This window comes from Xiphophorus couchianus, chromosome 5, assembly GCF_001444195.1.
Source record: "Xiphophorus couchianus chromosome 5, X_couchianus-1.0, whole genome shotgun sequence".
Lineage (NCBI taxonomy): Eukaryota > Metazoa > Chordata > Actinopteri > Cyprinodontiformes > Poeciliidae > Xiphophorus > Xiphophorus couchianus.
In genome coordinates, this window is record NC_040232.1 from 1,431,650 (window position 1) to 1,458,097 (window position 26,448).

General features: G+C 48.5%; 2 protein-coding genes and 1 long non-coding RNA gene across 7 annotated transcripts; 1 reads left to right on the forward strand and 2 right to left on the reverse strand.

Annotated features, from left to right (window-relative positions):
- Positions 1-4,580: 4,580 nt before the first annotated feature.
- On the reverse strand, positions 4,581-15,459 carry spred2a (sprouty related EVH1 domain containing 2a). 4 transcript variants are annotated; one of them, XM_028017323.1, is made up of 7 exons: positions 14,952-15,459; positions 14,018-14,192; positions 13,548-13,716; positions 10,547-10,611; positions 9,028-9,180; positions 6,278-8,701; positions 4,581-5,980 (listed from the first exon to the last, which is right to left on the reverse strand). In XM_028017323.1, the coding sequence occupies exons 1-6, from the start codon at positions 14,975-14,977 to the stop codon at positions 8,009-8,011; spliced, it is 1,281 nt and encodes a 426-aa protein (XP_027873124.1). In that variant the 5' UTR covers positions 14,978-15,459; the 3' UTR covers positions 4,581-5,980; positions 6,278-8,008. The 4 variants fall into 4 exon arrangements, with proteins under 4 accessions (XP_027873124.1, XP_027873123.1, XP_027873121.1 ...); XM_028017322.1 differs by having other exon boundaries at positions 6,256-8,701; XM_028017320.1 differs by having other exon boundaries at positions 6,036-8,701.
- A 2,006-nt stretch (positions 15,460-17,465) lies between these two features.
- etaa1a (ETAA1 activator of ATR kinase a) lies at positions 17,466-20,845 on the forward strand. The gene is made up of 6 exons (XM_028017319.1): positions 17,466-18,223; positions 18,625-18,762; positions 18,838-18,911; positions 18,988-19,100; positions 19,232-20,259; positions 20,377-20,845. The coding sequence occupies exons 1-6, from the start codon at positions 18,085-18,087 to the stop codon at positions 20,463-20,465; spliced, it is 1,581 nt and encodes a 526-aa protein (XP_027873120.1). The 5' UTR covers positions 17,466-18,084; the 3' UTR covers positions 20,466-20,845.
- A 1,516-nt stretch (positions 20,846-22,361) lies between these two features.
- Positions 22,362-25,327, reverse strand: LOC114144460 (uncharacterized). 2 transcript variants are annotated; one of them, XR_003595494.1, is made up of 3 exons: positions 23,942-25,327; positions 23,768-23,874; positions 22,362-23,690 (listed from the first exon to the last, which is right to left on the reverse strand). It is a non-coding gene; the product is annotated as an uncharacterized LOC114144460 (long non-coding RNA). The 2 variants fall into 2 exon arrangements; XR_003595493.1 differs by having other exon boundaries at positions 22,362-23,874.
- Between the last annotated feature and the right edge of the window lie 1,121 nt (positions 25,328-26,448).

Consider the following 26,448-nt stretch of genomic DNA (forward strand, 5'->3'; position numbering starts at 1 on the left):
GGCGTTAGCTCCCTAAAAAACATGGAATATAAAAATGTGTTTATCTGAATCCAACAGGCAGCCTTCTGCTCCTGGTTTTATTGTTAAAAAAGAAATTCAACACATTTACACAATTTAAAATATGAACAAAATTACAGATTTCACAGATTAAATATATTATAATATATATTTTAATATATATATTATTTAAAACCACACTGCTCTTCCTGAATCCGAGGTTCGACTATGGGCCTCCTCCATGGGCTGCCACCTTATCGTGGTGGAGGGGTTTGAGTGCCCCAATGATCCTAGGAGCTATGCTGTCTGGGGCTTCATGCCCCTGGTAGGGTCACCCAAGGCAGACAGGTCCTAGGTGAGGGACCAGACAAAGTGCAGCCCGAAGACCCCAGTGATGAAGGAAAACCTTGGACTTGGTGTTCCCTCGCCCGGACGCGGGTCACCGGGGCCCCACTCTGGAGCCAGGCCTGGAGGGGGGGCACGATGGCGAGCGTCTGGTGGCCGGGCTTTTACCCATGGAGCCCGGCCGGGCTCAGCCCGAAGAGGAAACATGGGCCCCCCCTCCCATGGGCCCACCACCCGTGAGAGGGGCCAAAGGGGTCGGGTGCACTGTGTGATGGGTGGCGGCCAAGGGAGGGGACCCTGGCGGTCCGATCCTCGGTTGCAGAAACTGGCTCTTGGGACGTGGAATGTCACCTCTCTGGTGGGGAAGGAGCCGGAGCTAGTGCGTGAGGTCGAGAGGTTCCGGCTAGAAATAGTCGGTCTCACCTCGACGCATGGCTCTGGTTCTGGAACCAGTCTCCTTGAGAGGGGCTGGACATACTTCCACTCTGGAGTTGCCCAGGGAGAGAGACGTCGGGCAGGAGTGGGCATACTTGTTGCTCCCCATCTCGGCGCCTGTACGTTGGGGTTTACCCCGGTGAACGAGAGGGTAGGATCCCTCCGCCTACGGGTGGGGGGACGGGTTCTGACTGTCGTTTGTGCTTACGGGCCGAACGACAGTTCAGATTACCCACCCTTTTTGGAGTCCTTAGAGGGGGTACTGGAGAGTGCTCCTCCTGGGGACTCCCTTGTTCTACTGGGGGACTTCAACGCTCACGTGGGCAACGACAGTGAGACCTGGAGGGGCGTGGTTGGGAGGAACGGCCCACCCGACCTGAACTCGAGCGGTGTTCTGTTGCTGGACTTCTGTGCTCGCCATGGATTGTCCATAACGAACACCATGTTCAAGCATAAGGGTGTCCATATGTGCACTTGGCACCAGGACACCCTAGGCCGCAGTTCGATGATAGACTTTGTCGTCGTTTCATCGGATCTGCGGCCGTATGTCTTGGACACTCGGGTGAAGAGAGGTGCGGAGCTGTCCACTGACCACTACCTGGTGGTGAGTTGGCTCCGGTGGCGGGGGCGAAAGCCGGTCAGACCTGGCAGGCCCAAACGTGTTGTGAGGGTCTGCTGGGAACGTCTGGCGGAATCCCCTGTGAGACGGAGCTTTAACTCCCATCTCCGGCAAAACTTCGAACACGTCCCGGGGGAGGTGGGGGACATGGAGTCTGAGTGGACCGTGTTCCGTGCCTCCATTGTCGAGGCGGCCGATCGGAGCTGTGGCCGCAAGGTTGTCGGTGCCTGTCGCGGCGGCAACCCTCGAACCCGTTGGTGGACACCTTCGGTGAGGGATGCCGTCAGGCTGAAGAAGGAGTCCTATCGAGCCTTTTTGGCCTGTGGGACTCCGGAAGCAGCTGATGGGTACCGGCGGGCGAAGCGGCATGCGGCTCGGGCGGTTGCTGAGGCAAAAACTCGGGTGTGGGAGGAGTTTGGAGAGGCCATGGAGAAAGACTTCCGCACGGCTTCGAGGCGATTCTGGTCCACCATCCGGCGTCTCAGGGGGGGGAAGCGGTGCAGCACCAACACTGTTTATAGTGGGGATGGTGTGCTGCTGACCTCTACTCGGGACGTTGTGGGCCGGTGGGCAGAGTACTTCGAAGACCTCCTCAATCCCACCAACATGCCTTCCACTGAGGAAGCGGAGCCTGGGGACTCTGGGTTGGGCTCTCCAATCTCTGGGGGCGAGGTCGCCGAGGTGGTTAAAAAGCTCCTCGGTGGCAAGGCCCCGGGGGTGGATGAGATCCGCCCGGAGTTCCTTAAGGCTCTGGATGTTGTAGGGTTGTGTTGGTTGACGCGACTCTGCAATATCGCATGGACATCGGGGGCAGTTCCCCTGGATTGGCAGACTGGGGTGGTGGTCCCCCTGTTCAAAAAGGGGGACCGGAGGGTGTGCTCCAATTATAGAGGGGTCACACTCTTAAGCCTCCCTGGCAAGGTCTATTCAGGGGTCCTGGAGAGGAGGGTCCGTCGGATAGTCGAACCTCGGATTCAGGAAGAGCAGTGTGGTTTTCGTCCTGGTCGTGGAACACTGGGCCAGCTCTACACCCTCAGCAGGGTCCTGGAGGGTGCATGGGAGTTCGCCCAACCAGTCTACATGTGTTTTGTGGACTTGGAGAAGGCGTTCGACCGTGTCCCTCGGGGAGCCCTGTGGGGGGTTCTCCGGGAGTATGGGGTACCGGGCCCTTTGATACGGGCTGTCAGGTCCCTGTATGACCGGTGTCAGAGTCTGGTCCGCATTGCCGGCAGTAAGTCGGGCTCGTTTCCGGTGAGAGTTGGACTCCGCCAGGGCTGCCCTTTGTCACCGATTCTGTTCATCACTTTCATGGACAGAATTTCTAGACCAGCCAAGGTGTTGAGGGGATCCGATTTGGTGGCCTTAGGATCTCATCTCTGCTTTTTGCAGACGATGTGGTCCTTCTGGCTTCATCGGGTCGTGATCTGCAGCTCTCGCTGGATCGGTTCGCAGCCGAGTGTGAAGCGGCCGTGATGGGGATCAGTGCCTCCAAATCCGAGGCCATGGTCTTGAGCCGGAAAAGGGTAGAGTGCCTTCTCCGGGTCAGGGGGGGTGTCCTGCCCCAAGTGGAGGAGTTTAAGTATCTCGGGATCTTGTTCACGAATGGGGGAAGAAGGGAGCGGGAGATCGACAGGCGGATTGGCGCAGCGTCTGCTGTCAAGCGGGCGCTGTACCGGTCCGTCGTGGTGAAGAGAGAGCTGAGCCAAAAAGCGAAGCTCTCGATTTACCGGTCGATCTACGTTCCCACCCTCATCTATGGTCATGAGCTTTGGGTCATGACCGAAAGAACGAGATCGCGGATACAAGCGGCCGAAATGGGTTTTCTCCGTAGGGTGGCTGGGCTCTCCCTTAGAGATAGGGTGAGAAGCTCAGTCATCCGGGAGGGACTCAGAGTAGAGCCGCTGCTCCTTCACATCGAGAGGAGCCAGTTGAGGTGGCTCGGGCATCTGGTCAGGATGCCTCCTGGACGCCTCCCTGGTGAGGTGTTCCGGGCACGTCCCACTGGGAGGAGGCCCCGGGGAAGACCCAGGACACGCTGGAGGGACTATGTCTCTCGGCTGGCCTGGGAACGCCTCGGGATTCCCCCGGAGGAGCTGGAAGAAGTGGCTGGGGAGAGGGAAGTCTGGGCCTCCCTTCTGAAGCTGCTACCCCCGCGACCCGACCTCGGATAAGCGGAAGAAGATGGATGGATGGATGGATGGATATTATTTAATATATTATAATATTAAATATTCAAAATAACTCTTCTCTACGGAGCCCCTAAGGGGACATGGAGAGGAAAAAAAAAAGGAAAGAAATCCCGACTTATTATCTCGAGATCCCGCGACATTTCTGAAAAATCGCGAGTTACTTTTTTTGGGGGGAAAGGCATGTTTTTATGCGGTAAACGTGGGGGAGTGTGTCTACATTGATTATGGAGGACGACTTATATCATTTTCTGCGGTCCAGAGATGTCCCAGAGGAGGATATCATGCACATGCAATTTAGCGTACATCCATCCGTAACCGTGAAGCTGTCCAGAGGACTGTAGCTGGTTATTAATGAATTCTACCAAAACTGCCAAGTCGGAAAAGGACTTGCGCCGAATGAGTCCCCGCGCTCTGAAAACTCTCTTCAGATGTCTCTCACTAATACTAAATCCATGTCTGCTGTCAAGCACTGATTTAATGTGTTTATACTCAAGCCCAAGCTCGAAATAAAAATCTATATATCTACCCCATGGGTGGGTGTCCTCCATCACTGTGATTAGGTCGTTATGTACTGATGTCGGGATCTCGAGATAATAAGTCGGGATTTCTTTCCTTTTTTTTTCTCTCCATGTCCCCTTAGGGGCTCCGTACTTCTCCTTCACTCTGTCTGTCTTTATATTTTAAAATTTGGAGTCACTAGGACACGTATGGAGGTTGAAAAGTCCCAAAATGTTGACTGGAGTCCTGCTAACCTGGGAAGAAGTTGTTTTGACTTATTGTTTGAAGCAGCCAATCAGACGGCTGCTTCAATTAGGACCAAGAACGTCCTGGGTTCGATTCCCGGCCCGGGTCTTTCTGCATGTTGTTCCTGTGCATGTGTGGGAACCAGACTGGGAACCTGACCTCCTTCACCTGGAAACTCTGTGCTGGTGAACATTTTTAACTCGGACTTGTTGCATAACGAGTCGCTGTCAGTAAAATCAAAACAAACTCAGTAAATTTGAGCTTTTATTTTATTTTTCAGATTTTAGTCTTTTTCTTTGTATCTTTGACATCCATCATTTTAGAAACAATAAAAAAATAGAACTGAAAAATGTACATTGCTGACCTGATACATATACATATACAGTATATATTCATATATTCAGTTTTTACACTGGTATAAATGTAATTATGTATAAAAAGACAAACTGGTGGACTGCACCTTCGTTTTTTTCATCATAGTTATTAGACTGATGAAGACACGATGAAGAGGCTTCAGGCACTTTCCCTGGAGAGAGCCACCGCCGGCCGACACATGGACAGGAAGTGGCTTCTCAAGACGCTGGACACACTTCCTGTTGGACGCTTAATTTTTTATTGGGGACTCATCTCTGACGGCGGACATGACGGTCCAGACTGCTGCTTCTCTCTGGAGGGAACCAGCTGCTGCATTCTGACCAGACTGGGAACCAGACTGGGAACCAGACTGGGAACCAGCTGCTGCGCTCTGACCAGACTGGGAACCAGACTGGGAACCAGACTGGGAACCAGCTGCTGCATTCTGACCAGACTGGGAACCAGACTGGGAACCAGACTGGGAACCAGACTGGGAACCAGCTGCTGCGCTCTGACCAGACTGGGAACCAGACTGGGAACCAGACTGGGAACCAGCTGCTGCATTCTGACCAGACTGGGAACCAGACTGGGAACCAGACTGGGAACCAGACTGCGAACCAGCTGCTGCGCTCTGACCAGACTGTTTACTGCAAGGCCATCGCCGACAGTTTTCACAGATGTTTTCCTTCCACCAACTTTACAGTCTGTACCAGGAAACGTCTGGAAAAGCAGATGGAACTGACCTCATCTTGTCCTGACTTCCTGTTTGCCACCGAGCTTCAGCAGAACATTTCAGCTGCAGCACCATGTGGCCTATGTTAGCACAATGCTAACTGCTAGCATCGCTAATAATTTTACAGGAACTGGATCACTTTGCACAAGAACATCAAGGACAACCAGGAAGCTAAGCGCTAGCAGGCGCTGCTAAGCTAGGCCACACGGACTGGACCGGACCGGACCGGACCGGACCGTAACTCATCGTCCGTTAAACTTAAAAAACACAAATGAATTTCCCAAACACCATTTGTCCCGATGTCAAGCTATACTTAAAAACACATTCAGCCCAGAAACATCAATAAATTTATATCTGAACAAACATCTGGATCGTTTCCCCACTGGGTTCTCACCCAATGTCGGGTGTAAAACTTGAGTCGACTGCTTCCTGCTGCTGCCATTAAGGCCCAGTTTCTGTAGCTGTAGCAAAAATATCTGTATTAATATACGTTATAACCTGTATTAATATACGTTATAACCTGTATTAATATACGTTATAACCTGTATTAATATACGTTATAACCTGTAACGTATACAGGTTATAATACGTTATAACCTGTATTAATATATGTTATAACCTGTATTAATATACGTTATAACCTGTATTAATATACGTTATAACCTGTATTAATATACGTTATAACCTGTATTAATATACGTTATAACCTGTATTAATATATGTTATAACCTGTATTAATATACGTTATAACCTGTATTAATATACGTTATAACCTGTATTAATATACGTTATAACCTGTATTAATATACGTTATAACCTGTATTAATATATGTTATAACCTGTATTAATATACGTTATAACCTGTATTAATATACGTTATAACCTGTATTAATATACGTTATAACCTGTATTAATATACGTTATAACCTTGCTCTGAAATGCTGGGCGGGAGCTGGGGAAACTGTCATTACACCAATAAAAAAATAGATTTCAAACTTCAGCTCTGATTTCTGTTAGCTGTTCTTTGACCCGGATTGTGATCATCCGCATGTGTTCCTGTTATCTGCTGCAGCGCCTCTGCTGGGCTCCAGACAGCAGAGCAGCAACGCTCCTCCAGACTTTACGCCACTTGGGTCAAAATCATCAATTCTCAGGAATCTGGGCCCAAAAATCCTCGTGGTGTTTGGACAGCCTGCTCCAGAACCAAGCAGCTGAGCTGAGGACTCACCGGCTGGTTTTCACCACAGCGCCTCTGCTGACACACTTTACATACCGCCATGGTGTGTGCATATGTGTGTGTATATATATGTGTGTGTGTGTTGGTGATAAACCAGGAGATTCTCCATTACAATAAGCAGTTAAATGCATCATTTTACTGTAAAAAAATTCCAGTGTGGATACAAGCATAAAAATTCAGGTCTTAGGTTTTTCATTTTTCCCACCAGCTACTTGAATTTCAGGGTGACGACTATTTTTCAAGATGGCGTCATCATTTTTGAGCCTTTTAAACCAGTTATTGTTACCATTTTCATGACTTGGATGAATTTTATGTCATCCAAGTCCAATTGTTTTTAAATTTGGTCATCCTGTTCATACAAGTTAGCAACTTAATGGTTAGCGTCTGCTAATTTTTTGTGTTTAGCAGGTTAGCATTAGCTCTGCTAATGTTTTTATGTCTTTAGTGTAGCTGAGCTAAGGTTTTTGTTTAACGAATACATCATTAGTAAATGGAAGTTTGTGGTTAGCTGTGGCCACTGCTGATTATAGTGCAAACATATTTTCTCCTTCACCACCATGGCGGCCATCTTGGACTTTTCAGTGACTAATGTTTACTTTATTTTTCCAAAATGCCAAGTTAAGTTCTAGAAAGATGAAATATTAAATTTCAATCAGGTCTCATATTTATGCCACACAGAGGGATAAACGTCCAGTTCCAGATGTTTTGTTCAGATTCTGAAAAACCCGAACCACCAGACCAATAAAACGATCCAGTTGTGTCATGAGGAAGACTGCTGCCATGACAACAAGGAGGGAAAGCTGCAAAAGCTTAGGAGGCGGTGGCTAACACACACCACTGTACAAGATTACTAAGGAAAAATTGGGTGGAAGGAGAAAGTGTGTAGAAAAGGTGAACAAGCAACAACACTGAGAGAGTAGTGAAGAGCTCATCTGAAGGTTTGGGGGATTTTTTTTTCTTTCTTTTTTTGGAAATGAAATTTTCTAATTTTCTGAATAACATTTTGAATCTTATTAGCTGTAAGCCAGAAATATCAGAAATATCCCTCTGTGTAGAATAAATGTCTGAGTTGCTGTGATATTCTGTCTGAACAAGAGAATGAAGCAGCTTCTTCCAGATGAACAGCAGCTCCACCTTCACTGACCTGCAGGAATCCTGCTGGACGTTCTCCAGGTGAACCTGGTGCCTCCAAATATCCAAACTTTCATGGAGACATTTTCTTCATTTGGTCCTCAGAGTGACAGAAAAAGCACAACGGTTGACACGAAGTTTCACTTCCTTCTACAGATGAACCACATGAACAACAGAAAGAACAGCGGTGACGGTCTCTGTGGAGTGGGCGGGGCCTGCGCGGCTCAGCCCACGGCCCTGTGCTTGCCGCCGCAGCAGCGGCAGGCCACGCCGCAGCGGTGGCACGCCCTCAGGGGGGCGTAGCAACACATGCAGGGCGCCAGCAGCGACAGGCCGACCAGCGCCGTCCAGCGCAGGCAGAAGCGCTCGTCGCTGGTGTCGCAGGAGCAGGGGTCCGAGTAGTCGCCCTCCGGGTCGGACATGCAGTGGTACAGCAGGCTGTCGGCGCACCACATGAAGCTGACCCGGCGGATGCAGGTCTGGATGGGGTCCGGCGCCTCCTGGCACTGGCCCCGCCCGTTGTCCTCGTGGTTGAACATGTCCTGACAGTAGACGCAGCGGAGCCGCTCCCCGTCCTCCATGTGACACTTCCCTTTGGACGCCGGAGGCCGCGGCTGCAGCGTCACCACCGCCCTGCGGCCGCCGCCCGCCTCGAGGCGGCCCGGCTTGCTGTCGAAGCCCCGCTGCACGCCGCAGCTCAGCGGGTACGGGTACGTGTAGTCGCGTTTCGGCGCGTCGCTCTTGGTGAAATGCACGCAGGTGTCCGGGTTGCGCGGCTGCGGGAGCTTGTCTCGCGTGGCGTTGGCGTGACGGTAGTCCTCGTAGCCGGTGAGCCAGCTGCGCTCACGGGGGCTGAAGCGAACGATGTCCTCCTCCTCCAGAGGGAAGCTGGCGTGACGAGGAAAGATGTGGACCGCCTGCCGGAGCCGAGCGGAGAGCATGAGTCGCAGAAACAAACCTTGATGTTTCTACAAGTTGATGCAAGTAGAGCTGCACGATGCTGGAAAACCTTCCAATGGCGATAATATTGGCAAATAACGATATCAGGAGCAAAATATGCCCGTTTTTTTATGCTATTTGTGTCTAATTTGAGTTTTTACTGCCATGATTTTCTGTCCTGCTGGCTAAAGAACTCGTACAATAAATCAGCCAGCAGACTTTGCTCTCCACGCTGATATTATATTTGCAATATATTGTGCAGCCCTGACGCAGAAGCATCAGAACAAAGGCGCTGCGGACTCACCGGGTCCAGGAAGTAGTGGTCCGAGGGCCGGTGGTGCTCATAGAAATGTCCCAGGATGCAGTGGTGCCGGCGCGGCTCGCAGAAGTGAGCCGGCGCCGCGTGCATGGCGGGCTCTCTCCTCTGAGACGAGTTGGACGAGCTGTCGGTGGCCGTCTGCAGGACAAACGGAGGAGATGGAAGAAGTGAAAACCCACAGATACTTCAGGTTGTGATGCCCAGAGCGTCCACTAGAGGGCAGGTCCTACGGGCTCCAGGGCTAACAGGGTTTAGCTTGGTGAACAGAGGTGGCCTCTTGTACAGAAATAGCTTGTGGGAACTAGCTCACTTAGCTTACTGCTAACGTAAAGCTAACCTACACAGCTAGTAGCTACCAGATACTGAAAAACCTCTACAAATAAAAACATCTGCAGTTTGCTGGACTTTGTCATAATGTTCCAAATACATTTTACATCAATGTAGTGCTATTGTTGTAGAAATGCTAAGGCTGCTAATGATGCTAATGTTACAGGTCTGTATCCTTTGACTAGGCCAGAACTAGCTGAGAGAGAAGGTGCTTTTGTAATTTTATTTTGTTCAGTGAAAACAGCTACAGTTCAGAACTGAGTCATCTTCAAACTACTACAAAATACTACAAGTACTTAAGAGTACTACTCTTCAGTAGGGTCTTAGGGAGTGGGTAGAGGTATGAACGTATTAAAAGCCAACCTTCTCCAAAAACATCTCAAAATGATCTCATCCTCTATGAATATTGTTCATTCAATATTTATTAAATAACTATTCATTCAGATTCTTGCTTAATGCAATACATTCAGTAATATGCTAATGTTGGCGCTAACAGTACTAACAACAGTAATGATAATATTAACATGAACAATGCTGTGTAACAAAATAATATATCAAGATGTATTTATTGTAAACTATTTCCTGATACAAAAGTTTGAATTGTTTAATGAAATAATTTAATTTATAAATAAATTACTTGTTATTGGAAGCATTTGAAAAGTCACATTTTTAAAAGGCCTGATGTGTAAATTTATTCTAGCTGTGATTTTTATTCATTTCCAGGTTATGGAAGAATTACTGGGTTAGTTTTCCAGGTATTTTTGTTTTAGCAGAAATATATTCCTGATTTAATCTCCTGGGCGCCGAGGAAACGGCAGAGAGAAGAAGATCAGTTCAGATCCTGGTGGATCAGTAAATGTCTGAAGCCTCTAAGCTGGAAAAGCAAAGCCAGCGGCTCTAACAGGATCTATGATAGATCTATAACAGACGTATAACAGATGTATGACAGATCTATGTAGAAATCCTCTAGACTCAAACAGGAAGCAGCAGATTTGAAATCTTCTTTTTCCAAGTTGATTTTTTTCTCCCTGTTTCTACTTTAAATCCTGTAAGTGGATGAAGATCGCTGCCCCAAACGCTTTGTCTGCTTCCTGCAGTAATCTGGACTCTAACAGAACCGGTTCTGGACGGTTTCCTGATGGAACGTGGTCAGACCTTACATATTCACGCGGCTCACCGTGAAGACGTCGTCGTCCCCGAGCTCGGCTTCATTCTGTAGCGTCGATGAAGACGTGGTGGAACCTGCGGAGCAGAGAGCAGATCAGGGATCAGCGATTCAGGGCTTTCCTCCTGCTGGACCGCTACAGGAACCGCCGTGGGCCCGGTTCAGGACGGAGCAGGAAGGTTGGCCTCACTTCGGGCTTCTGCTCTCTTCTGACCCGGATCCTTCTCCAGTTCAGTCTTCGGTCGTTGCCTTGGAGGCCTCAGAGATGAACCTCCATCCGTCCCTCCATTGTCTGCTGCTTATCAGAGATCAGGTTGCCATGGTAACAGGAGGGAAATCCAACATGGCTCCCCTCTGAGGGATCCTTGGGCGTTCCCAGCCAAAAGGGACATATCCTCCTTCCTGCAGGTTCTGGTTCTGCCAAGACCTCCTCCCGTCCCGACTAGGGGCCCAAACCACCGACTTCCAGTGGGATCAGGATCAAGGCGCCCCCTGCTGGTGGCAGGACACAACTCTCGCTTTAAAGGCTCCCCGAAAAGCTAAAACATGTTGTGGTCAGAAAGCCTGTCTCACCGAGGGACACTAAGAGACTCTGGAAGGACAACGTCCTTTAACAGAGGGACCACAGATGAGGATGTCCCCCCTAATGCCCTCAGGATGTCCCCCCTAATGTCCTCAGGATGTCCCCCCTATTGTCCTCAGGATGTCCCCCCTAATGCCCTCAGGATGTCCCCCCTAATGTCCTCAGGATGTCCCCCCTATTGTCCTCAGGATGTCCCCCCTAATGTCCTCAGGATGTCCCCCCTATTGTCCTCAGGATGTCCCCCCTAATGTCCTCAGGATGTCCCCTCTAATGTCCTCAGGATGTCCCCCCTATTGTCCTCAGGATGTCCCCTCTAATGTCCTCAGGATGTCCCCTCTATTGTCCTCAGGATGTCCCCTCTATTGTCCTCAGGATGCCCCCCCCTAATGTCCTCAGGATGTCCCCCCCTAATGTCCTCAGGATGTCCCCCCTAATGTCCTCAGGATGTCCCCCCTATTGTCCTCAGGATGTCCCCCCTTAATGTCCTCAGGATGTCCCCTCTAATGTCCTCAGGATGTCCCCTCTATTGTCCTCAGGATGTCCCCTCTATTGTCCTCAGGATGTCCCCCCTTAATGTCCTCAGGATGTCCCCTCTAATGTCCTCAGGATGTCCCCTCTATTGTCCTCAGGATGTCCCCTCTATTGTCCTCAGGATGCCCCCCCCTAATGTCCTCAGGATGTCCCCTCTATTATATGCCCGCTTTGAGGTGAAGCCAACAGAGGCAGCCACACTACACCAAGCGACCCACAACACCACACCCCTCGTTGTAGAGGAGCACGAGGTGAGGCGCACACTGCGGGCTGTCAACCCGAGGAAGGCTGCTGGACCTGATGGCGTCCCTGGACGTGTCCTGAAAGACTGCGTCGATCAGCTGGCTGGAGTCTTCACCAGGATCTTCAACCAGTCCCTAGCCCTGTCTACAGTCCCATCCTGCCTGAAATCTTCCACCATAGTCCCCATACCCAAGAAACCTCACATCTCCTGCCTCAACGACTACCGGCCAGTGGCACTAACCCCTGTGGTGACGAAGGGTTTTGAAAAACTGGTCCGGGGTCACATCACAGCACTTCTCCCTCCTGGCTTTGACCACCACCAGTTCGCCTACAGAGCCAACAGATCCACAGAGGACGCCGTGATCACGGCCCTCCATGCTGCTCTGTCACATCTGGAGCAGCAGGGGAGCTATGTGCAGATGCTCTTTGTAGACTACAGTTCTGCTTTTAATACCATCCTCCCTCACAGACTGGTGGACAAACTGGGGGACCTGGGCCTCCCTCACTCCACCTGCATGTGGATCCTGAGCTTCCTGACCAACCGACAGCAGAGAGTTAGGGTGGGAAAACATACATCCACTGCCCTCAGCCTTAGTACTGGCTCTCCACACGGCTGTGTGCTGAGCCCCCTGCTCTATTGTCTGTACACATACGACTGCACCTCTGCCCACCACAGCAACACCATCATCAAGTTTGCTGATGACACCACAGTGGTGGGGCTCATCTCAGGAGGCGACGAGTCCGCCTACAGGGGGGAGGTGGAGCGGCTGTTGCAGTGGTGCAGGGAGAACAATCTGCTCCTCAACAACTCAAAGACAAAAGAACTCATAATAGATTACAGGAGGAATAAAACGGACATTACACCACTAACCATTGGGGGAAAATGTGTGGAGAGGGTAGCTGATTTCCGTTTCCTGGGGGTCCACATTGAGCAGGGCCTCACATGGAACATGAACACCTTGGAGCTGATAAAAAAGGCCCAGCAAAGACTGAACTTCCTGAGGGTTCTCAGGAGGAACAGCATCAAGGAGAAGCTGCTGGTGTCCTTCTACAAGTGCTCCATAGAGAGCATACTGACCTACTGTATCTGCGTCTGGTATAACAGCAGCACTACGGCTCAAAGGAAAGCTCTCCAAAGGGTTGTGAATACAGCCCAAAAAATCATTGGCTGCCCTCTCCCCTCACTGGAGGACCTGCACAGCGACCGCTGTCTAAGAAAAGCACAACACATCACAAAGGACACTTCTCACCCCGGACCTTCTCTGTTCACACTGCTGCCTTCAGGCAGAAGATACAGAGCAACCAGAACCAGAACCAACCGTCTCAGAGACAGTTTCTACCCGAAAGCAATGACAAAACTAAATGCAATCAAAAACAACCATTAATCATCATAAATGATGGATGTGAGAATGTGGCTGGTCTGATTTATTTTTTCCAGTTGTTTGTTGATTCTTGCGTTGTGTGTGAATTGTGAGACAGTTATTTTTTGTTTTTAAGCATATGCACCGACTGATGGCACCTTTTGAATTTCGTTGTTCTTGTGACAATGACAATAAAGATTTATCTTATCTTATCTTATCTTATCTTATCTTAGGTCCCCTCTAACGTCCCCCTGTAGGAAGGTTGTGGTCTAGTTAAAGTAATTTCCTGTCCTACCTTCTGCCAGGTCCTCCAGCGCTCGCCTCACGCCGCGGTCGAAGGCGCGGGCGTCGGACGAACACTGGAAGGTCAGGCCGCACTTCTTATTGTCCACCTGCCAGTGGTGGAAGGTGGGCGTGGCCTTTGTGTAGGCCAGGTCTTTCTTTAAGAAACAATCCAGAATCACCTGTGAATCAAGACAGAAAGTTGGGCCAGAAAACAGAATCAGAACCAAACAACAGAATTAAACTCTAACATTGTTTCTATTTGTTTGCTAACTTCACTTAGCGCTTCAACTGGCTGAGAAACAGAAACTGGGTCAGGACGGTTCTGACCGACTGGACCTTCTGCTCCTTGCTGACGGAACATTTTTAATTTGTTGCAGATTTATGGGACAAAGTTCTGATCTCAAAACGCTACTGATTGTTTTTAAGCCTGGTGTTCTGGACCGGTACCAGCCCAGCAGAACCGGTACCGACCGAGCCCACCTGCCGGTCCTTGAGGCGCTCCCCGTGGATCAGGAAGCTGTTCCGGCCCTGCAGCCCGTCGGGCCGCAGCCGGCAGACCCCGACCCGGCTCAGGCAGCCGTCCAGCGCCAGCCAGCCGCCGCTGGACTCGTCCCGGGTCATCACCACCGCCGTGACCCGCACGATGTAGCTGTCACTGCAACACAGGTCAAAGGTCATCAGAACACAACCCACAGAGGAAACAGCCTTTACCACAACAGAACCAACAGAACCAGAAGATCAGGACGGGTTCGCCTTGTTGGATCGACCCAACAGGATGTTCCTGAGATCCAGCTGAGAGAGGAGGAGCCAACCGGAACCGGAACCGGATCATATGTCCAACTCCATCTGAACCTCCATCCGTCCGGATCTCTCACGCAGGCTGGTTCTACAGAACCTAGTACTGGACCTGGAAATGTCCTGGGTTTTAATTCTGTCAGGTTCCAGAAACAGAACCGGGCCCACCTTGGTCCATATTTAATAAACAAACCAGGTCTGTGAGAACCTCTACGCTGAGAACAGAACCACGTCTCAGAACCCACTCTGATCAGAACCTCTCCAGGCTTTCTGCTGCTGGTTCTGTGGACCGACTGGCCCGGCTGACCAGAACCTGCAGGGTTCTGAAAGCTCCGGTTTTCCTGCTGGGTTACCTCCTGGAGCAGCTGAGGTCCACATGGAACCTGAACCGGCTCTGTCTGGACCAGAACCAGCAGCTGAACTCTGACGATGACTCACAACATGCAGCATTTCAGGAAGCTGAGCTTCAGAACCGAACCGGGTCACCCTCATCCCCCCCGAATCTCCTGTCTCGGCGATGAAGAAGAGGCCCTCCTCACCCTCCTCTTCATCAGTGGAGCTCAGAGACGCCTCCTGTCGCTGATACCGCACCAGAACCACGAACAGAACCGGTACTCACTCGTCGGGCCGCGGCTCCTCGTTCATCTTCTCCGGTTCAGCTCCGCTTGGGTCGAGCTGCCGCGGCCGCCGCGCGGTGCGGCGTCTTCATGGTTCCGCAGCGAGCGGCGGATGCGGTTCTGCCTCCTCTTCCTCCTCCTCCTCCTCCCATCGGATCGTCCTCCTCCTTCAGCCCCGCCGCCTCCTCCGAACCGGGCCGGGAACGCTGAGACCGAGCAGGAGGTTCTGATGTCGGGGAGGAAGGCACCGCACGATCCCCATCTCCTCCTCCTCCTCACTCCATGATGGACTCAGAGGGGGGGTGACGTCAGACCCGAAGGACCGCAAGGATCACGTGTCTTCACCACAACATCATCATCATCATAATATTAATGGGCCGGTCTGTCTCAGTAGTTCTGGTTCTGGTTCTGAGCTGGACCCAGTTCTGGTATAACAGGATGGTACCAGAACTGGGTTCTGATGGAAGCTCATTTCCTCCATGAAAAATAAATAAATAAAAGCACAACAGGAAGTTATAATTTAGAGTTTTAAATTTATTTTAAAAATGTTTTTATATATTTAACATCATGTAATGACGGTTTAAACATCAGTCAGAAACAACCAATCACAGTCAGGAGGCGGGTCTTAGTGCTGTAAATCAACCACTGCAGCTAGCATAGCCTGCCATGACTGCTAATGCTAATTAGCATTGCCACCAACGACGGCAGATAAACTGTAGCAGTAAGTTGTTTGTCCATCATTAGCACATTTAGCAGGGGGTTCATGAGGATTATTGACAGCGCTAAGCTCCTCCTCTGGGTTGGGCTTTAATTTTTTTATTCGTGGCAGAAATGGACAAGAATGAAACTAAATACCAGAAATAGGAAGAAAAAAAAAGTATAAATTAAATGAACTAAATTTAAAACAAAATGCCAGAATATTATGATGCTGAAATCAGGATGTTTGGTCAGAATGTAATTACTCTTTTTGTCAACATTTCGCCCAGATTTAATTATTTTACTACAAATGTTGATCACATTATATCAACATCAGATGACAGAACAGACTGGCGTTGTTCACCTGCTGGAGACAAATATTTTTCTGATGTCCTTAAATTACCCAGCATGCAGCCTGGCGTTACCTGACTCAGGTATGAAGACGAAACTGAACCAGCCTGAGTCCAACTAGAAAGCGAAATATTACAGGAAAGTCTTTCCGCCTGACATGTTCAAGGAGGCCTTCAGCTGCCTACGTCACTAAATATTGCTGTTGATTGTTTAAAGTTAGTGTTTTATAATTGTCCCGTTAAAAGGTTCGATATAAACATAAAATCAACCAAAATTCAAATTTAGTTTCAGTGACTCCGAATTAAAAACTCGGAATATCCATTTCCCGTTTAGTTCGATGCTCTTGAACACAGACGGATAAAGAACAGGCGCTTCATGGCCGCTCCTGCCTATTGCTGACGAGATTCAGGGCGGCCATCTTGGAGAGGTCGACCGCTCCACTCAGTGTTTAATGTTTGACAGGAGCAATGAAGTATCAGCGCATTTAATCGATCATAACTCGCTAAATACTAAACAGATTTTCACGATGTTTTGCTGTAAACCTTATTCAAACAGCTTTTATAGATACATTTACAAGGACATTATTTTTAAAGTGTTTTTGAATTGACTGATGCATGGTTCAGCATATTTAAATATTCTTAGTGGGGAAAACAGAATAGATTCGGAATAGAATATTTTGATATTGATGTATGATGAGCATTTTACAAAACATAGACATTTTATTACAGACTCAGAGTCCAGATTACATACAAAAGAAAGCAAAGACAATAAAAGAAAAAGAACAATAAAAATAAAAAGCGACTCCTAGCTATTCAGAAGGGAATCATACCAATGTCTCCAGAGAACAGATGAGTATTTTACTGCACTATATTTGATATTAGTCAACAGTATTATAATTCTATTATTAGACTCGTTTAAACGACAAATAAATTTATACATAAGCTTTCTTAAAACAGCCATCAAAGTGCTGATGCGAGCCGATACAAACAGTTCACTGGCACAGGTCCATCTGGGTTTATTTAACAAAAGTGTTAATGCATCATTATAAGCCACCTTCAATCTTTGAAGACTGGCTTTTTTAAAATTGCACCACAAATGTGCAGTATACAGTGATGTACAATATGATCTAAACAAGTTCAGTTTCACTTCATCAGAACAGAATCCAAACTTACGGACAAGGATATTTGCCTGAGTGTATAACATCCGAACCTGACGGTAAATGTCCTCATCATCAGACAGATGGTCTGTCAACACATGGCCAAGATATTTTACTTCACTTGAGACATTCAATAAAATCCCAGACAATTTGAAATTTGGAAATACTCTATTTTTGTCCTCCTTAGTGCGACAGATCAAGATGATACTTTTTGATGGATTGAATTTGACATCAAGTAATTCACCATATGCTGAACAGACATTAAGCAGTTCCTGACATACAACCAGTCATAATTTTTTAATATATTATTTAGTAATATCAATACATGTAAATAAACAATACAATAATAGAAAAACAAATATGATTAAAACTGTATAATATGCATTAAACTACACATATTTACATGCGTATATACATAATGTCTATGTAGGTTTTATTCATGTTTTCCAGCCACGCAGTTGTAGCTTCAGAGATTCAGCAGCAGTGGATCCGGTTCTCCTTAAACACATTTCTCTCTTCTTCCTCACATCGTGTCTTTATGAAACCTTCAAAACCAAAACAACAGCCACCTTACTTTAGACAGAGTTAAAGAATTACACACCAATAACAGTCTTTGCCTCCTTCTGTCACATAATCTAAATCAATGTTAGGGAATAATTACAACTTTTAAAGATTTACAAAGTCTCAGTTAGCCTTCATAGCTGAACCCGGTGTTACACCGTTACTTGGGTGTACTTGAGTAGGAGGGACGACCGTTCCAAGATGGCCGCCGTGTTTCCTGCAGCCAACGCTGGGTCTACTCTTTATATTATGTCTACGCTCTTGAACGCACTGCCGAAAGGAACTCTGGGAAAGAGGCAACATGGCGCGATGTTCAAATTCTCCAAATAATTTTGAACTGATGTCAGTTTGAGTTTTATCCGCAGTCCGCCATGAACGGAGGCGGAAGGCGGCTGGAGCCGCTGGCGGCGGCCGGAGCTCCGAGGAGGAACCGCCTGAGCCGCAGCCTCAGACAGAGCCAGACTGGAGCGGCGGCGGTCCTGGAGTCCACCCGGACCGGGGGAGAACCAGGTCTGAACGGACAGGTTCTGTTCGGGTCCCGGCGGCTCAGGCTGTCCGCCTGATTCCATTCAGAATTCTGTTGTTTTAGGTTTTCTCCAGATTTATCCGCTGGTGAGCCGGTTCCGATCCAGAAATAATGGTTTACAAAGAGTTCTATACAGACTTTTATTCGGCACAGAACAGATTTCTGATTTGTCAAATCCGATTTAAATATCTCGAAATGTTTCAGTTTAGTTGTCTGTCAGAGCCCAGACAGTCAAGGTTCGGTTCGGTTCGGTTTCATGAAAACATGAAAATCTGATGACTGTAATCGGGATGTTTGATCCACTATCAGAGTTCTGCTCACTTCTGGTTCTGTTCGTGGAAATGTTCTGGATCGGATCAGATTCTAACAGTTTCATCTTCCGTAGAGTTCAAGACTCCCACCAGAATCTCCAGAACCAAACCCAGTTCGGTTCCGGTTCCGGGCCCGAACTCCCCGCACAACGACCCGGATCTCCAGCAGGACATCGTCTGGGACGCCGCGTCCCCGTCGCCCCGCCGATCCGGTAAAGTTCTGGCAGAACCTCCTGGTTCTCCGCTTCCTGCTCCGGTTCCCTGACGTTGCGTTGTGTTGCGTTCAGGAACAAGAGGGGAAAAGGCCGCCGCCGGAGGCGCCGTGAACATCTCAGAGATCGTCAGCAGGATCGCTCCAGAGGTCAGCAGCGTCTGGTCGGGTCCGGTGGAACCGGGCCGGACCAGAACCCCGGCTAATGTTCTGATTATGTCTGCAGCACGGCAGGCCGCGGGTCACAGAACCGGCGCTGCAGCAGTGGATCGGAGACAGCGCCGCCATTCCCTGCACCCCGGACCCACAGGGCCCGCGGGCCAAGAGGCGCTCTCCCAGGTGGGTTCTGGAGGCCCGGTTCTGAGCAGAGGAGAAGCTGAGATCCAGAACCAAGATACCCTGTTCTGGTCGGCGTGGCAGGATGGAACCGCTCCAGAACCAGAATTTAATTTTGGTTCCGTTTCCTGCAGAGCGACCGGAGTGGAGAACCTGCTGCGGCTCGCCAGGCAGCTGGACCAGAACCTGTTCCAGAACCAGGACCTAGAGGAGGTTCTGACCGAGGAAGGTCAGGGCCCCAGGTCTTTTGGATCGGAACCACGGCCTGACCGAGGCTTCCTGCAGGATGACCTGGACTTCCTGCTTGACGGTCCGACCCAGACGCGGAGCAGAACCCCGGGTCAAGGTCAGACTCAGAACCGACCAGGTTCAGCGTCCCTGTGTGGTTCTAGTCCAGCCGGCTCCGGGACGTGCAGCGGACCCGGGTCGGTTCAGAACCAGTTAGAGGACGACTGGGAGAACGACGACCTGCTAAACGACTCGCTGGTTCTGGAGATGACCCAGAACCCGGACCGTTTCCTGGTTCCAAAGCTCTGCTCCACCCAGAACCCGGCTGGTTCTGGTCAGGGTTGGGTCGCTCCGTCTGTCGGAACCAGAACTGAGAAAGAGAACCAGGACCCAACCTGGAACCCAGACTGGAGTTCTGGTTCTGGGAAGTGGGTCCAAACGAGAACAGAACAGAACCGGTTCTCCTCTGTCTTCAGAGCTCCAGAACCGGGTCAGATGTGCAGCTTGGAACCAGAATCCCAGTGGTTCTGGAGCGACCCAATGAACCGGCCCGGTTCCGATGGGCCGGAAGTCCTGGGCCATCTGGACTCTGTGTTTCGGTCGGAACCGGTCTGGGACGGCCCGTCTGACGACCTGTTGTGTGAGATGTGTGAAGACCTGGAGAACCGGATCCAGGTCCAAACGAACCGGACCGGGTCCGATCAGAGGGCGGCGCTGCAGCCGACCCACCGAAACTCTGGGAACCGGATCCGACCGGACCCGGCCGGACAGGCTGGCTGCTCATTTGCCGCCGCTCCGGTGAAGCAGCCAATCGGCCGCGCCGTCTTCAGGAACAGAACCGGGTCAGAACCGTTGGCGGCGCTGCGACCCAAAGACGCCCGGTGCTTCACCTTCAGGAGGCCCTGCGACCGGGTAACCATGGCAACCGAGAAAGGTGAGGCCCCCCCCCAGCCCAACCTGCTGTTACCATGGAAACAGCCAATCGGGTTCTGCCATTTCATCAGCGTGATGTCATAGCTGGAGTTGATGATGTCATTTCCTGTCGCTGCAGGGAAATGCTCGGCCGCTGAAATCGAGCTGAAGAAGCAGCAGGCGCTGGAGAGGCGGCGGCGGCGGCTGGCTCCGACCGGAACCGGCTGACCCGGACCGACCCAGAACCATTTTTTTATGTTGTGGGTTTAAAATGGCGATGATGCGTTCAGGGACCGCAGGACAAGCCGCAGTAGGACTTTAGACTCTTTTTCTGTCGGTTCTGAAATGGAAGTTATGGAAATTCCTTAAAAATGTTTTTCAAGTTTCAGAAACTTCAACAGTTTATTTCATCCTCAGCGTTTATGTTTTATCCATAAAGCTGAAGATTTCTGGGGACTGGAATCAATCTACGTTCTGTGACGTCATCAGGAGCTGCGGGGCTCACCGAGCAGCAGATGCTAATTGTACTGTCCCTTTAAGGCCTCAGCAGCCTCCTCACTGATTTGCACCTTGTTGAATCTGATGTTAATAAAAGGACTTTACCTGAACTGCACTGACCTGATGAATCATCTCCAGGTGAGAGGAAGTGATGCGTTCCTGCAGCTTCCTGTCTCCAAACTGAAGACAAAGTCAAGAGCTAACAGCCATGTTAGCAGGTTATTTAGCAGCTATAGAGACAATGAAATGCTAAATCATTTTCAGCATGCAGTTCATTTATAAATGTCACAATTTCAAACTGACCGAAATTGTGACAAAACTGATGGATGCACACTTTGCTCCTTACACAGAACTAATCCTAAATAAAACAAAAGAATAAAGGTAGCAAAAAAAAAAAAAAAAGAAAAATTAATTTGTTACATGTTGGTAAAAAAAAAAAAAAGAAAAAAAGAGAGAGATCTCGGAATAGCATGATTTCATTTTGAATGGTGCTGTCAGGTCCCTGTATGACCGGTGTCAGAGTCTGGTCTGCATTGCCGGCAGTAAGTCGGGCTCGTTTCCGGTGAGAGTTGGACTCCGCCAGGGCTGCCCTTTGTCACCGATTCTGTTCATCACTTTCATGGACAGAATTTCTAGGCGCAGCCAAGGTGTTGAGGGGATCCGATTTGGTGGCCTTAGGATCTCATCTCTGCTTTTCGCAGACGATGTGGTCCTTTTGGCTTCATCAGATCGTGATCTGCAGCTCTCGCTGGAGCGGTTCGCAGCCGAGTGTGAAGCGGCCGGGATGGGGATCAGTGCCTCCAAATCCGAGGCCATGGTCTTGAGCCGGAAAAGGGTAGAGTGCCTTCTCCGGGTCAGGGGGGGTGTCCTGCCCCAAGTGGAGGAGTTTAAGTATCTCGGGATCTTGTTCACGAATGGGGGAAGAAGGGAGCGGGAGATCGACAGGCGGATTGGCGCAGCGTCTGCTGTCAAGCGGGCGTTGTACCGGTCCGTCGTGGTGAAGAGAGAGCTGAGCCAAAAAGCGAAGCTCTCAATTTACCGGTCGATCTACGTTCCCACCCTCATCTATGGTCATGAGCTTTGGGTCATGACCGAAAGAACGAGATCGCGGATACAAGCGGCCGAAATGGGTTTTCTCCGTAGGGTGGCTGGGCTCTCCCTTAGAGATAGGGTGAGAAGCTCAGTCATCCGGGAGGGACTCAGAGTAGAGCCGCTGCTCCTTCACATCGAGAGGAGCCAGTTGAGGGGCATCTGGTCAGGATGCCTCCTGGACGCCTCCCTGGTGAGGTGTTCCGGGCACGTCCCACCGGGAGGAGGCCCCGGGGAAGACCCAGGACACGCTGGAGGGACTATGTCTCTCGGCTGGCCTGGGAACGCCTCGGGATTCCCCCGGAGGAGCTGGAAGAAGTGGCTGGGGAGAGGAAAGTCTGGGCCTCCCTTCTGAAGCTGCTACCCCCGCGACCCGACCTCGGATAAGCGGAAGAAGATGGATGGATGGATGGATGGACAATTTCAAACTACTTAGGAAGGCAAGTCGCTAAATATTTCATTAACCAATTATTAAAATTGCATATTTAGTTAGTGTTATAACTCCGTCAAGCCCAAGGGCAATAAACAACCAGAATAAAGTTAATTAACAATATTTATTGTTACATAAATAAGAGAGTTTCCCGTTAACTTTATCCATTTGTAGTCAATCCAATAAAGTTCAACCAAATTTAAAAACCACTGAAAACTGAAGATCCACTGGATTCACTGCAGAATGATCACATGCAATCCAAACTGAGGATCACTCCAACAGGATCGGCTCTCAGATATTTAAGATCAACAGCCATTGAAACCTGAGTATTCAGGAAAATAATAACTAAACAATAATAAACAATGTTAGGTTGTCAGTCTGACGTCACAAACAACCCAAACTGGACGCACTAACAAGAAAACCAAACTCTAGAAGGAAGCAGTGATAAAACAAAAAGACAAAAATTACTTAATGCTTATTAAATCATTTTAATCAAGTCGATCTAAAACATTCAAACACTGAATACCTGCATCGCATAAACCAGACCTCTGAAGTTAAACTAGATGTAATAAATCTGGTGCAGCCCTACCAAAAAAAAAACACTATATAAAACCAAAACCATCCAATTCATTCTGATTAATAGAGACTAATGTATCAACCTACCTGCGGCGTCACGCCCAGGTGACGCTGCGCTGCGTCATTAATAAAGCAGCTTTGAATAAAAACACACATCAGCACAAAGTCATTAAGAGAATCGATTTAAAACAGTTTTCCTCCAAACACACAGCCAGCAAACAGCGTGAGCCCGACACACACCTGGTCTCACACACAGGAAATGAACACCTGGCCTCCAGCTTCCAGCTTTCGTTTTATGGAGGCTCAGGCTGTGGAGAGAGCGCCACCTGGTGGAGCCTCCTGTTATTAGAAAACCCAGAGCCCAGCTAAGGAAGATAGCAGGCTAAACGGCTAACTGTGTGTAGCTTTGTTACTGAAATAAATTTATAAAATGGTGAAAATATTTTCAACGTTTCTATTACAAATTTGAAATTTGTGTTTTTCCATTAAATAAATGAGTTTAAAATCACAAGAGAAAAAGTTTCTTCACGCGATTAATATTCAGATATAAACATTAGTTATATTAATAATTCAGCCGTGGCGCCCATCAGCCAATCACAGGAGGCCGTCATCCATCAATAAACATCTCAAGTCTAGTCAAAGTAAGAACATCTACAAGCTTCACTTCAGGTTTGATGGGTTTCATTGAGGACCAGAACCTTCTGGACCAGAACCTTCTGGACCAGCTGGGTGTGTCCATGCTCATGAGACACCACCAGGTCCAGATCCAGAACCTCCCATCTGACCCGGTTCTGCTGACGGTTCTGGTCCAATTACACGTCCACAACCATCTTCTTGGTGAAGTTCAGCCCGCCCACAATCTGCAGAGGAACAGGAAGTGAGGTCAGAGGACAGTCGGTTCTGCAAAAGTGGTCAGTTCTGGAGCGGACCCGCTCACTGTGCAAAACTCGGTCGCCTTCAGGACGGTTTTATCGATGGCGTCCTGCAGCACCTGGAACAGCTCGCCGTTCTTATCCACGTCGTTGACCCGGAAGACGACTGGACCTGGACACAAGTAGAGAGGGTCAGACAGAACCGGACCGGACCGGAGCAGAGATGGATCTGGACTCACAGTGGAGCTTCTGCTGCTGGTTCCCTCCAACTGAGACGCTCCTTTGATGAACTCTGAGGGGCGGAGGACAGCAGGGTCAAACCGGGGTCAAACCGGGGTCAAACACGCTCCTGATGATCAATTATCAATCTGCTGTGACCGATGGGCCGGGACCAGAACCGGACATGGTCACCGGAGCACAGCAGGTTCAGCCACAGATAAATGATCAATAATCAGTCAGTCCAAATCTCTAAAGTCTAAACATTTCCTCCTCAGATCCAGAACCGCCGGATGACCTTTGACCCCCCATCTGAAAGTCAGGAACCTGAACTGGACCAGAACTCAACATTTATTAAGTTATCAGAAAATGATCAGAATATTTTCCCCATTAGAAACAATGATTTATTAAATAATGATTTATTAAAAGCTGTCCATGTTGACGTTCAGACTGACTCCGTTTCTTCACTGAACTAAATCTGATCCTCGTCACTCTGAACTGGACAAGTTTTAATAATGTTGGAAATTATTTTCTAAATACAAATTTAAAACCTCTCATCTGTTCAAAGCAGTAAAGAAATTCAGATTTAAATCATAACATCATGATGGAGACAAAGTTCATACGTAACTGAACTGTTCATACGTAACTGAACTGTTCATACGTGCCGATGAAGTCGATCTCCCCGTTCCCGTCCGTGTCGAAGATCCCAATGACGCTCCAGACCAGCCGCCAGGAATCTTGGGCCCCAGGACCAAAACTTAAATTGGCCCCCCACGCAGCTGCTGTTACAATTTCTTGAGTCCATCTGACCCATCATAGCGTCACAATTTTAAAGCTTTGCTTTCTGTGGTTCAATGCTGATACTAGCACAATATTTGCTGCTCATGAATTTTACATCCAACAGTCCTCACACAGTTTGCAGGTTGATCACATTTTTCTATCAGTTTTAGATACTGAAATGTTTCCCCACCAGCAAGTCAGAGGCAACATGCAAAATGTACATAAAGCATCCAGACTTCTCAAAAAATTTTATGTAGTTGCATTTTATTCAAGCTGCAGTTTATAACTTTCATTTAAAAATGTTTTCTCCATATTTGTTAAAGCTGCCATCATGTCGTCACAGTTTGTTATGAGACAGATAATCTGTGAAAAAATCAATCTCCTCCACCTGAACTATTACTGGTTAAAGTAAAGCACCGTTCCAGCCAAAAACCACCAATCAGAACCAGGAGGAGGGGCTTAGCGCTGTCAATCAACTGATCATAACAGGAAAAATGTGTATCTGCTATCGCTGGTAGCTATGCTAACTAGACTGAGCATTTACAACAGGCTGCGCTAGCTACAGCATAGGGATGAGCAGCCACATGAGATTGTGATTGACAGCGCTAAAACCCGCCTCCTGCCTCTGATTGGTTGTTTCTAGATGGGAGAAAGCAGAGGAAATATATTTTTAACAGATTATCTGTCATCCTAAACTGTCACAATATAATGACAGTTTTAACAAACATGTGAAAACATTTTTCTAAAAGTTACAAACTGCAGCTTTAATTTCACTCAGGAGGTTTAGAGCTGCTGCTGACTGACTCATCTGTTAAGCAGTAAAAGGTACAGAGACACTTTAAATATATGAATATCTTGGTAATTTCTTTCCTTAATTCATTAAATGCTAGTGGAAAGGAAGCAAACAGTCTGTAGCTAAGCTAACTATGCTACTCACCTCTCAGAGAAAAACTGGGTTATAAATTGACTCAATTCTCCCTCTCTCTATTTTTTATTTTTTTATATTTTTCTTAGCAGCATAGTAACACTCACAGTGGTTCTTGTTTTCTACTGGATGCTGCTGAACATCGTCACCAGGAACCATTTCCTGCAGATCCAGGAGGTTCAGGGCAAATATGGATGTGTTTGGTTTTTACTGCTAAAAACTATTTTAGAAAACACAATATGATTAATTTTGTAATTGACAGGGCTACAATTTTTTTTTGTATTTCTATGAAAAACTAAATAAATAAATAAATTGCAGAGGGCCCCCTGTCGGTCAGGGGGCCTTGGAATTGGCATAACTTTCCCTCCTTGGAGCCAGCAGTTCCCCTCCAGAACAGTTGGTGGCAGCAGTGAATGCATATATTTATAAATACAGCTGTACATTTATTCACTTCAAGAAAAAATTATCAGCCTTTAGTGAATTATTTTTGAAAATATGTATGTTGTGCTCCGAAGTGGCTCCAACGCTGAACAACGCTGGCCCCACCCGCGGGAACATTTTCCTGGCCCCGCCCCCGTGGGGAACCAAGGTTCGCTCTCCTCCGCCACCTGGTGGAGCTTCCTGTTAAGGTCTGACCGCGCCATGACTCAACATGTTCCTTTAAATCGGACGAAGAAGCGAGGTAAGAACTTTGTGTCCAGAACAGATTCCACAGCGAACCTCTAAATAGTGACGCTGCTGCTTGGTGTGTATGGAAGGCCATCCAGGCCAAAAATACGAGACTTTTAACAGGTAAACAACAGGATGTTTACACATTGCTAGCGT